Source organism: Anticarsia gemmatalis, chromosome 27, assembly GCF_050436995.1.
Source record: "Anticarsia gemmatalis isolate Benzon Research Colony breed Stoneville strain chromosome 27, ilAntGemm2 primary, whole genome shotgun sequence".
Taxonomy (NCBI): domain Eukaryota; kingdom Metazoa; phylum Arthropoda; class Insecta; order Lepidoptera; family Erebidae; genus Anticarsia; species Anticarsia gemmatalis.
Window position 1 is genome coordinate 4,877,523 of NC_134771.1, and position 12,989 is coordinate 4,890,511.

At 33.8% G+C, this 12,989-nt stretch overlaps 2 protein-coding genes across 2 annotated transcripts in view; both read left to right on the plus strand.

Moving 5' to 3' along the window:
• The first annotated feature begins 910 nt into the window (after nt 1-910).
• On the plus strand, nt 911-6,376 carry spdo (sanpodo). Its single transcript, XM_076132186.1, has 4 exons — nt 911-2,399; nt 4,258-4,417; nt 4,871-4,991; nt 5,439-6,376. Exons 1-4 carry the CDS (start codon nt 1,270-1,272, stop codon nt 5,660-5,662), a joined length of 1,635 nt encoding a protein of 544 aa, XP_075988301.1. The 5' UTR covers nt 911-1,269; the 3' UTR covers nt 5,663-6,376.
• Nucleotides 6,377-6,905: 529 nt separating this feature from the next.
• The window catches only part of Start1 (Steroidogenic acute regulatory protein-like), a 45,663-nt gene continuing 39,579 nt past the window's right edge, over nt 6,906-12,989 (plus strand). The window contains exons 1-2 of the mRNA XM_076132412.1: nt 6,906-7,117; nt 12,472-12,552. Coding sequence (XP_075988527.1) covers nt 12,480-12,552 — 73 coding nt within the window. The 5' untranslated portion in view covers nt 6,906-7,117; nt 12,472-12,479. The remainder of the gene's footprint in view (nt 7,118-12,471; nt 12,553-12,989) is intronic.

The following is a 12,989-nucleotide window of genomic DNA, read 5'->3' on the forward strand; positions in this document are numbered from 1 at the left end:
TATGTACTTATGTAGGTCTGTATTAAGCATCAAGAAAGCTCTAGAGAAACATAAGCTGATTTTCTTTTCTTTAAAAAGTCGCGTAGTACTCGTAACCTGCGGTCCTGTATGATTGCAATAAAGCAAAATAAGTTTATATTAAGTATATAGGGATTGTAGCAAGTGACGTTCTTTATCTCTACCTAACTACCCTTAAGCTATTTATTTACACAGTCATGCAATTAGGCAAAGTAACTTCTATCGGGCGTTCGATTCCTAAATGGATTATGAATAATTAATGTAACATTCGAACATTTTTAAATTTTGTTAATATTCTAACAAGTAGCCTAAATTACAGACTTTCCAAAATACACTTTTACCTTACAAATACCTTAGCAACTAAACAGACTTAGAAAACAGTTACAAAACGGGATCGAACCCCGACTCAGTGATAGCTAGCCCTAACCGTCACAACCTATAGAAAAGACCATTTATAAAAGCTCATTCAATAATTGCACAAACGAAATGCGTTTAGTCTCGCTACGAAAACTCAATTTTAGATTTTAGACCTTATCAACTCAAAAACAGAGCATATTCTCCTATACTACTATGTCTTAGTTGATATTTTCAAAAAACGTATGCATTTAGTCTCGCTATGAAACTTTACAATGCATTTTAAACCTTATTGTCTGAAAAATAGAGATTTTTTTCCTGTACTGAAATGTCTTATGTAATATATTCAATGAAAAATAAATACACAATTCAATTTAAGCTTTATTTCTGAAGGAAATAGGTTTGAAATTCAATGGATTGTGTTTGAAATGTTGCGTTCGGCAAACGCGTGCCTTTGCAAGGGTGCGCAAGCGCCGTTTCCGAACCTAACATTTTTTTTCAAAATGGAATCCTTAAACAGTTGACGGTTGAACTTCAAACGACACAGACGTGTTATCCGACGAATTATTCTTATTTATTTTGTGTAGATAAGTCACTATTTACTTAAGTAATAGATAAGTGAAGTTTAGTGAACGAAAATCAAAAATCTTGCTTTGCGTATAATTTTAACAAGCTCGAAAGTAAACTTAATTTTAAGAAACTAACTTTCTAGTGATTAACGAAATTAGTGTTAAAATAAATTAGTTTATAATAAGCACGTGTTTAAGTGTATAAAATAGCACATTTTAAAGTGTAAGAAAATCATTAGACCGTAACCGTTACGGCCTAAGACCACCCTTTCCTTGTCAAACAGGAACCATGCACTAACAAACATCGGGGAAGAAATACGCTTACAAAATGGATTCACCGAAAATCGTTTACAAATACTACTCAAACCCAGCTTTTTGTTCACAAAGTGAAGTTGTTTTCGCACAAAAATCATGTATCACGAAGATTGTTTCTCCAGACAGACAAAGAATGCCTCCTTTAGGCGCCAATTCACCCAGAAAAGTTGAAATAAGTAATAGGATTATGAGGACAGATATCTCTGATAATCCTTTAAGAATGTCACCGGCTGGAGCTCCGAGAAACAGGGATGAACCGCCCGAATTACCGCCAAAGCCGCCTAAGTTTCAACCTAGACATTTTCAAAGACAATCTTCGTTGATCTACAAGCCAACTCGAGCAGTACGATGTAGGACTCGAAGCGAGGACTTAGAAATGGCTGAGCTAAAACATCAGAAGCAGATAAGGTATGACAGACATAATCGAAGCGACGACGGCTTAGAAGACAGGGTTAGACATAGATACGAAGTAATCCAAGATATTGACGACATCATGGATTATTCTCCAACAAAGAAAAGAATAATACAAGCGAAAGAAGAAGAAATAGAGGAATACAATGTCGACGGGCCTGATGAGAACGAGCTGAAAGAAATACCTACAGAAATTGTCAAAACTGTGAACGGGAAAACACATAGATATGCGATAGTACCTTCAGATGATGACGAACCGAAAACTGTCACCTTTACATCACCAATGATGTCTAAGAAAAATCTGATTGCGACGCAAAAGCTACACGAACTGCTATCAACTCCTCGGAAATTGAAGAGCTATGCCAGTCAGCCGTCTGTACGAATAACCCCGAATAAATCAATCGATTATAAGTATTCAGAAACTCCTAAAAAGTTTGTTTCAAGCACTCCAACTCAAGGAGTGACACCTTCTAAGTCTTGTGCTAATTTGACTATGATGAGGAGCAGTGCAGCGACTTCACCTATCTCGCCTAAAGCTCAGCAGAAGCTGAACTATGGGTTGCCAGAACCGGTGCCTTTTGACCGACATGACGTTTTCGTGACTAGCTTTAGAGATAAGAGTAAAGATAGGAGTTTCGATGTGGAGAGGGAAAATAGTAGAGAAAGGAGAGATTATGAGAGACGACGCGAGAGTCAACGGAAGGATAAGAATACGGCTGTTATTGTGCCTAGGTATGTATTTTTTTCATTCTTCTTCTTATCGTATGGTTAGTGGTCAACCTAGTGTTGAAGTTGTTCAAGCCGCCCGAAGGCCTTTAACGTGGCTTAACGACTGTTATCTTTATTGACAACAAACGGGACCGACTTTTTACGAGCCCTCCGAAGCACGTAGACGCCCAGCTTTTTTTTCATTTCAAAACCTATTTAATTATTAACAACTTATAACACACCGCCTTCGTGGCGCTGTTAAATGCGACTACTGAACATATGGTCTCGGGTTCGATTCCCAAGTCGAACACAATACTAATGGTATTTTCTATCCCGAAATTTGCGAACGTGCGTGGTAAATAGCAACGAGCTCACCTAACCTTGTTAAAGATGAAACTTAAGTGTGCTTCTCACGCTTCTGTCTATACCTATGGGTACAACTGGCGTGATATTACGTAGTGTCAATTAAGTGTTTTGTTATATAAAAACACACCGTCTTGGTCTTGCTTTGTACACACATAAAACTGTTTGAAATTTTGAATGAACTTCAAAAATAATTTATCTATCTATCGTACTATGTGTATCTACATACCTACATTAAGCATTTAACTAAACTGAAATACTTAGTTCAAAGTTCCCGAGTTGTCAAACTCGTTAGACATTGAACCACTTTACAACCCTCTGTTTAACCGTGGTGCTTACAAAAAATCCCGCGAACTTACACACGCGATTAGGACGGCCGGCTGTTTTATTAAATTCTATGGTTGTAATATCCGCACGGGTTCTGCTAGCGTGAGGGTATAATAAATAGGGGTCAGTTTTAAAAACAATTAGGCCTTTTTATTTTTTTTATGTCTAAGCTAGATTACAGCAAAGTTTCGTCCAAATCCTCTGAGTATTTTTTACGTAAAAGTGTTACAGACATCCTCACAAACTTTCGTCCATTAATGGCATTGTTTTTAAAATAATTTTTTGTTTTTACAATTGAAAGTGTTTTCCTTTGACTCTGTATAAGTAAAATCTCACTTCGTATCACGACGACTGTCATTCTAAATGTATTTTTAAATAGGATTTTTTTTTGGTTTTAATAACTCAACTCCTGCCTTAACAATAGCTCTTGTGTCGCGAGTACTTTTACAAACATACATACAAATAACGGACACAAAGTACAACCAGAACCGAAACAATTATTTGTGGATCGCACAAATAACTGTGTGGGAATCCAACCCTCTACCACCGATGCACTGGTAGCGGCGTGGCGATCACTTTAACCACTGCGCCACAGAGATATCAAACAGAAATAAAAAAAGATGTGACATATCTGCTTAGTCTTATTCCATTAGGTGACAGATTAATGTGCTCAGATCACCGCTTCACTCTTAAAGATAACGTGCCCTAAATAGGAATCGTATTTGCATTGTATTAGTTAATGCTAGGCAGGTGTAGCAAAAAGTAAACTAGTCTAGAATATATTAGACTATTTTTATGTAGACCTACAGGTGGTATTCGTTGATTAAAATTGGAAGATAAGAAAGATCTTACTAAGTTATAAATGCGATTTTCTTGAATATTATACACGGGCCATTTCACGCAAGCGAACTAAGTTTATAACTTTGATGAACACGAGTATTTTTTTTGAGCCTGGTTGTTAGAAGTATATAAGTATGTTTATCAGTTATTTGGGTACCATATTAGGTACCAAGCTCTGCTTAGTTTCGAATCAATTGACCGTGTGTTAGAATTCTTCAATGATAGTTATTTATTTATAAAATAAAATATACATAGGCTGAAATATACTAATAATAATTGTTGAAAATAACCAAAATATAGAGTAGAAATTAATGGTCCACTAGTTTATATAGAACCTCTTTGTTTCTTCCAGGGTAGCGTCTCCTCCCTCCGTGTACTCCGAAGCGACATATAAGTCTTTCTCAAGTCTGAAGACAATGAGCGCGGCGACTGCTTCGCTCACCATTGCTGCTTTGATGCTGACCATGTGTGGAGGACTCACTACTGGACTGAGCTTCTATATGATGTATGCTGTAAGTGTCGGTTATTTCATATTTTTATTGTAGGTTAATTTGTGTGGTTAGTGGTATAATACGCGCCATATTTGTGTCTGACAAGCTTAGTTACATTTCTAGTTTTTTTTATTTTTACTTTTTACCTTTCTTTCAGTTCAGCATCTTGCTACTTAGTACATTTAGAAACATAGAGTTGTTAAGTAGACAGGTGCTATAAATGTGGTCCAAGCCAGCTAAAGGCTTTCACATGACTTTTATGTTCTCGAAAAATACCCGTAAACCAAATTAAGATTTTACAAGTCACTAAATCTTGTCTATTTTAATTTAAATACCTTTTCAATATTTCATGTTGCTACCTAAAGTTTTTGATTATGGCCTAACACCATTAAAACTTAGTACGTTGATCGGATTAACAGGTCTCAATATTTCTTTTAATTTCTTACTTATTTCACTATAATTGTAATGTTACAGTTCGGCAGACGTTACTACCTAGACTTCGGGGTGCTTTCCGGCTTTACCTGCTTCCTGCTCGGTCTGCTGGGCTTCAGGTCTCGAAGACAACAGCTGTTGCCGAATAGAAATTATATCTCAGGTTAGTGTAACAAAATAGAACTGTTATATGTTCATAGTTATTTTAAATTGAATAAATAAAGTAAATGAAATCAAGTGAATCATTACGAGATTGTTGGTTCGATTCTTGAGTAAGAAACAGTGTTGCTATTCGGGTGTTTATGTCACTGTGTTGCTATTTTTCAAAATTCAATGATGAAAATCAAGAATTTCCAAGACTTATACGTCTTCTTGGCTGATATTATTCCTCTACGGTGGCCAATATAACTAGAATTAGTTATTAGTATTTCGCCTAAATTGACAAACGGCAATACCCTCTTTTTTATAACTCGACTGGCAACACGCCAGGCGAAGAGCCAACAGTCTTATGCAATTGTCTCGAGTTCGGTTCTCGGATCAAACAAATTCAACTCGGATAAAATATTAATATAATTACTTATTGATAATAAATTATTCTTTATTTTTCCAGGTTACATAGTCCTCTCATCATTCTCCTTACTCAGTGCATTCGGCCTCCTCATCCTACTCTGCGTGGAACCGAAGCCAGGGACTCCATTAAACGACATCACGTCAGGAGCTGTGTGCGGTGTTAGCTTACTGTCTCTGAGCCTGGCTACTATAGGAGTTCTAGCTTCGTATTGCTGTGTTAAAGACCCCCCGGATAATAGAGTAGGTACTGCTACGTGGTACTAGACCAACTAGGTACATGTATTATAAAAATTAAAAAATATATGTATAATCTGTACTAGATACAACATGAAGAATAAAAATTAAAAAAAAATCCTGGCAACTCTGTACTGAACTGTCAAAATAGCGTTATCACGAAACTTTTTATTTTGGTATGAAAACTTTGGTTTGATGGATTTCAAGTGTTAGACTCGGGTTTATTGGTAAATGTTTCGTGATAAGGCTGTTGTATTTTTCTATTCTGTGGAAGAACGAATTTATTGTTGGTTGACAACATTGTATGATTATTATCCATGGAAGTAATATTTATTTCTTCCATGTTATTATCTATATTTATTTTTAAGTTAAAATTCATACAGAACCGACTATTGAAAGAGAGGCTACACGGACGGATTTGGCGGGAATACAAGCCTAAATGCCCGAGAATAAATGTTTAAAGTACACAATATTATGGTCTTATTATTGTTTTGTATACTAACGGCTAAATGTCTTCATTTGAAGTAGCGAAGTTTACTCTGAATTTCTCATAGATTTGTATTCACCATCTATGAAAACATTAGAATGTTATTTATTTAAGTAGACTATGTATGGCCAAAATTAATCTTAATTACTTAACTTTGTACTTAGTCAAAATAAGTTTATATTAATTTGTCATGTTGAAATATTGTATACCAAAGCGGGTGAAATTTTAAAATTGATTGTATAATGTAACATTTTATATTGTGGTTGTTATGAAAATTTTAAATAAAACATTAGTCATTGCATTTTATTGTGTTTCTTTTACTTTCCGGTTTTTTCCCTGACATTCTCAGTGCAAGTAGCTATTATAAATTCCTACTAAGATTAAATTAGGGTGCCCAAAAATATTTTTTTCTGGTGTTATCGGTCTATATCGGAAACGTTTGGAAACCCAATGATATAAATATGTCCTAAGTCACTTCCTTCCATACACTGCCACCCAAAAGCAAAATTGTTGGAAAAAAATCTTTATCTTATTACCATTTTAATTAATAAAAGAAAATTATTATTCATAATTTTTAATAATGAAATACGTATTGACGACAATAAATCTCAAAAAATATTATGTGAAACGGAACGTATAAGTAGCTGTCAAACTATGCGTCAACGTATTTCGTTCCAGATGTTCGGTGTTGCGCTAAATAAGCATAATTAAACCACTATCCTTGTCTTACAACAGTAAATCCGTATTACCTATCCTGTTGTCCGGAACAGTATTGATATTGTTGAACTCGAGAGTGGCTGAGATTTCTCATCTATTGTGCTAATTTGATAACAATCGAACTGTTTGATAACAATTTCTAATTGGTATAACTTTTAAAAGAGATGTAGCATAATTGAACCATCTTATGTGACAGCTGCATTTATTTAATGTCAACGCCCAGCGAGTTATGCATTTGATAAGTTTATAAAAGTGTATTGTTTGGTACAAGTGCAAAACAAGTAAGTGCATAAGTCTTTGTTGTATTACGTTTTTTTTTTATTAGACTGTATTAGACGACACCCAAGTCACAAGCTGCTATTTTTTTAATTGTGTTATTTTTTTAAAGGTCGTTTGTTTGCTTGCCTTGTGGTTTGAAGGTCGAAAAATATAAATGTTTTTTTTTTAAACTTCATCTATTTTACGACGACAAACAATTTGCATAATTAAATCAATTTTTTATTTGCATATTTTAATTAAATTAGAAAGTTAGGATTTAAAACTTAGCACACAGAAACAGGAGTTGTTATGATATAATAATACATAATTTGTTTTAATTAGTTTATCTGTCCTATTTACTGGCATATGACATTTGATACTGTTGCCTAGTTGGAACATCAGATAAAACAATAAAATATCCATAAATTGAATCAATGTAGTAAATGAAAATGAAGTTGATTGATAAAACTTTAAACAATGAACTGTGTTAGTCATAACTTGTTATTTATGTAAACTGAATGTATCTGCTATTGTTATCTTTTCAATTAGGACCAGGATTGAAACATTGACATTGACAATCTTTGTTAGAAATAAAACTCATTTTATCTATAGTCTCTGATCACATTCATTTACCGTTTACCTTGAAAGACTTACTTCTAGCTTTCTGAGGTACACTTAGTGGTAATTTATCTATTCAATAGCGTTTAAGCTGATATAAACATGACGATTTAAATAGATAAACTACTGCTAAATGTGCCTCAGAAACCAGGCCCTTAAAGAATGGCAAGCTATCAATTAATTCTCAATTATATACATAATTGTTGGGAAGTATGAGAGTTCAATGACAGAGAAATTACTTAAAATATTGAAGGTGTTCATTCATGATCTTTTTCTATTCTATTTTGACACAGAGCAGGCAGTATTGAATAAGCATACCTTATATTAGGTCGGGGAAAAAGTCTTTTCACATTATAGTATGTATGAACTTGTAATAAAATCTTTTCTCTACACAAAAAAGCTCGATATTTGGGTACCTCACGAGCTCACTGAAAGAAACCTAATGAACCGTGTACTCATTTGTGGTTCTTGAAGCCAAAGAGATTTTATTACAAGTTCATACATATTATAATGCGAAAAGACTTTTGTCCTGACCTAATTTTTTGTACCATATTTTGACTAACATTTAATTTTAATAATGGATAGGATTATGAGAAGACACAAATGAAATTTCAACAAAGGTTTTTTTTGTTATTTATAGCAGGGACAGTACATATCTAAAATTACACCTTTCTATAGGGGTAGGCAGAGACCACGGAACTACAGTTGGTATAATTCCTTCAAATACAAGCTTCCTTCCTGCAGTCAATTTATAATATAAAAATAAATTATTTGATATAGGTAGATATTATCATCCTTATAAAACTGAAATAAAACTGAAAAATACTCACTTATCCTTAATTTCATTAAATCATATACCTAACTATAAGCTGTGAAACAGTAGTCACCGTAAAACATAAAGTTTTCCTCTTATATTTGCAGGAATAATTGATCGTTTAATATTTTTCCTATTAGGTAATGTTATGAGGTAATTTATTATAAAAATTTTAGGCATTAAATATAAAGGTATAGTATTTATAATTGATAATATCGCAAAGTATATGTTAAGTCCTAACCCCTTCCTTATTACGGGAGGAGACCCTTGCCCAGCAGTGGGACAGTAAAGGGTTAGAAGTTGTCAGTTTATTTATTACAGTGGTAAAGATATTTCTAATATTGCATCTAATATTATTGCTGTTAGGTACTGTAATTTGTGCTACTTAACCTTTAGGTGACCTGGTTGAACTTTACATTCATGATTCATAATGTTTTATATTAAAGTTTTAGGTATACAGACATAAACTGGCTCCTATTACAAACCTATGACCTTTAATGTAAAAATCATATAAATTACTAGCTGACCCGGCAAACGTTTCGTTTCGTTGTGTTGACATAAAAATTTCAAAAAAATGTGTCCCTTAGGTGCATGAAAAATAGATGTTGGCCGATTCTCATTCCTAGTCAATATGCTCACAAAATTTCATGAGAATCGGTCAAGCCGTTTCGGAGGAGTGCGGTAACGAAAACTGTGACGCGAGAATTTTATATTAGATATAATTTTAACCCATTGCTGTCCCACTGCTGATAGTAAAAAGATTTCTTTGGTCTCTGAATACACCTACAGCAAAAAGGCTTGATTTTATGTATGTATGTACATATAAAAACAAACATAGATTAGAATACAAGGCTGTCTATGTATAGTTTCCTTTGCCTGCTCCAATATAGGCAAGAATAAAAAAAAACAAAAAACATGATTTCGAGTTCATTGACTTGCATATGATATTTATTTATAAAAGATATCTTCTACAAAGTCATTTTTTTTTTTTTTTTATTACCCATATCTGTCCCACTGCAGGGCAAGGGTCTCCTCCCGAACGAGGGGGAGGGGTTAGGCCTTGAGTCCACCACGCTGGCCAAGTGCGGGTTGGGGACTTTGCATGCCCTCAATAAATGTATTAAACAAATTTTAGGCATGCAAGGTTTCCTCACGATGTTTTCCTTCACCGTTAGAGCAAGTGATAATTATTTCTAATACACACATAACTTCGAAAAGTCATTGGTGTGTTGCCTCGGATTCGAACCTGCGACCACTTGCGTGGGAGGTGCCAACTTAAACCACTCGGCTATCACTGCTTCTTCACACAAAGTCATTATAACTTTATTATACAAATATATGCAGTGTAGATAAAATAAGTATTTATCTGCAATACCTGGTTGCGATTATGATAATAACAATAACAAAAATTATACAACTTTGCCTACATTTTTTGCTGTTTTTATCTAATTTTATATTATTCTTTCTCAATGGTTTGTAGTACCATTTTAAATGATAATTTAACTAGTAGTACTTTAGTACTTATTATTCTGTGCTAGTAGTCCGCCCCGATTCCGCTCGCATTACTCTCGATTCTGGATTAGCCTTAACAAATTATACACTTAAACATCCCTCTTGAAACACTATCTATGAAATAAAACCACATCAAATTCTGTTGCGTAGTTCAGAAGAAATAACAACATCAACATACGCAGATAACGATTTTCTTATTTATCTAATGTCGTGTGATAATAATAATATTATGTTTAGATTCCTAACCCCCGGTTTCTGAGGTACATTTAGCGGTAGTTTATCTGTTTAAATTGTCAGTTTTATATCAGCTTAAACGCTATTGAATAGATAAACTACCGCTAAATGTACTTCAGAAACCGCGGGTAAAGGATGTAACGGAAAAGCCATTAAACAGTGTATATTATTCCTCTGTATTTTCGTCTCAAACTCAATGTTATTAAATTCTTTTCGTAATTAAGGATAAAATCTTTTAAATAGAGTCGTTGTTATTGATGATAATTCAATCTTGGGCTCGATTCCTGAGTCAGACAAAATGCTGTTGGTCCTTTTAATTTATATTAAATTATTTTCTGTAATGGCCCGAAAGTCAGTATCGTGCCTTAAACATGGCAACAGTCTTGCTTTCGGTTAAATATGACTTAAATTGGCCATAGTTAAACGGAAACGATCCAACCCACACAGACGTAGTTTCGAGATATTTAACTTTTAAGTTCAGATCGTATTCCGTCATTGATTCTCCACTTTAACTTTGGGGACTAACTCAGGACTATAACTTCATGGTGGGTTTGAATTAAAATTTTAACTTCAAGGAGTGTTTTTGTATAAGTGTAATCATTTTCGGCCGTAGTGTGGGTTGGATCCTTTCCGTTTAACTATGGACAATTGTAAATGGCGAAACATGCGTAGGTATATTTAATGAAATAAGAGACACGGAAATTGAGTAAGTAGTTAAAACAGTAATCATACTTAAATAAACATTCTCATTATCAAATACACAGTCAACAGTATACAAGGAATGCAAATCAACACAAAAGGTCACGTATTATAAATAATCATTATCGCTAAGTACTCTTGCTTAAAATAAACAATTGTAAGCGAAACCACTTACGACACTATTCACTACACGAAACAATCGAACAATTTCATTCCATATTTGAAACTGACTAATTGCTGGCTGTCTCTTTCTAACTTATTAGAATATAATAAGAGGGAAAGAGATGACGGTATCTGACGGTGATTATGAATCAGGGGGTAATAACTCACTGTGATTTATTTTGTTCGGAAACTCGTTGACTGATTTAAGATGTAGTTTGGCTTAATATGGCTGCGTTGGGAATATCGTCCCCGTAGAGCGAAAAGTCATTAACTCGAAAAACCTTGTTTTGAGATATGGCTGTTCAAAGTTTTTAAAAATATAAAAATTAATAACTTACGATTGCAGTAACCTATCTCTATGTTTATAGTCTTAAAAGAAGGAAATTATAACAAAGTTTATTTAATATAGACTACATTAAAAAAATATTGTCTGAACACTTGGCAATATCAAAATATATAAATTAGTTACTTTTATTTTTTTAATTATGTATCATAATTTCGAGTTAGTTAATTGTTGATCAGAGTTAGTGATTTTTAACGCAGTATGAAATGCGTGTACCGATGTGAAAAGTAACTAAATCCATTTAGTGATTTTACAATTGTTAATAATAATTTTAATATGCAGAGATAATTCAAGGGAAAAGTAATTAAGTCATTTTAGGTACTTTTTAAGTATGGGTTAGATACAATCTTAAGAAATGAATATTAATTAACTAAAATTAGTTAATTTTCTCATTTTATTTTCAGCTCAAAAGGGTTGACCTGGTTAATTTTCACATTCTTTAAAACAAAAACTATAATAGCTACAAGTATGAGGATTAGACAGAAAATTAGAGAAAAATATGGCGATTTCAATGGCGTCATAAAAAAAGAAATCATTAACTCGAGTTAATGACTTTTCGCTCTACGGGGACGATATGGTTATTATAAAGAAATGGATTGTTAAGCAGTATGTTTTATAAGCTTTCAGTGGATACCAGTTAACTAATCGGTCGTTGTGTGTCCATTTTTGTACAAAATTTTATTTCTTCAATTTAAGTTTATTCACGTTTTGTCTGACTTCTAATGTAATTTACGTACCTATTTAGTTTAGTAATTTAGTTAAAAAACTGGCAACAAGCCGCAGTGTAAGAGACGAAAATAAAAAAAAGATAATAGAAAAATTTTATATGATGGAGACGTAACAACAACGATATTCTTCCGTTCCTTCACACGCTCTCTATTTAATTTTCTCATCGCAGCTTGTGACTATATTCACACACGTAAAGTTATTTACCTATCCCAATATAACGAGTTCATTAGATAATGAATAAGTAAACAATAATGTCTTGTTGACAGGGTCCAATATGTCGGACCCGCACATCAGGGAGGCGGCCGAGTCGCTCCTCAGCTCTGTCAGCCCGCATCATAGGACTTTGAGTGAGTATTTTATTATTTATTATTTATTTATAAATTTAACCCATTAATGTCCCACTGCTGGGCAAGGGTCTCCTCCCATTATGGGGGAGGGGTTAGGCCTTGAGTCCATTGAGTTATCTATTTATATAATTAATTTGTATTTAAGCGTATTTTTTGTATATTGTGTAATATTTGATAAATATTAGCTGTAGTTGATGGTAGAAAAATACAAAAATCGTGGTACCCGAGTGTTTTATATTGCGCCTCTCACGCTAGTGCAGGTTCGAATCCGAGGCAACACACAAATAGCCGGGTGCAGACTACGCGAGCAGCGTCGCTAGGCAATTTCCAGTCTTTTTTCTTTAAAATTGAAATGAGCGATGTTATGGCTGCTCGCGTAGTCTGAACATTATTTAGTTATAATAAGTTATAGACGCACCATAACTTCTTGAAGCTAT

Coding starts and splice junctions, on each gene's coding strand:
- spdo (XM_076132186.1), top strand. CDS start 1,270: ATGGATTCACCGAAAATCGTTTACAAATACTACTCAAACCCAGCTTTT. Junction 4,418..4,870: donor GCTTCTATATGATGTATGCT/GTAAGTGTCGGT, acceptor GTAATGTTACAG/TTCGGCAGACGTTACTACCT. Junction 4,992..5,438: donor GAATAGAAATTATATCTCAG/GTTAGTGTAACA, acceptor TTATTTTTCCAG/GTTACATAGTCCTCTCATCA.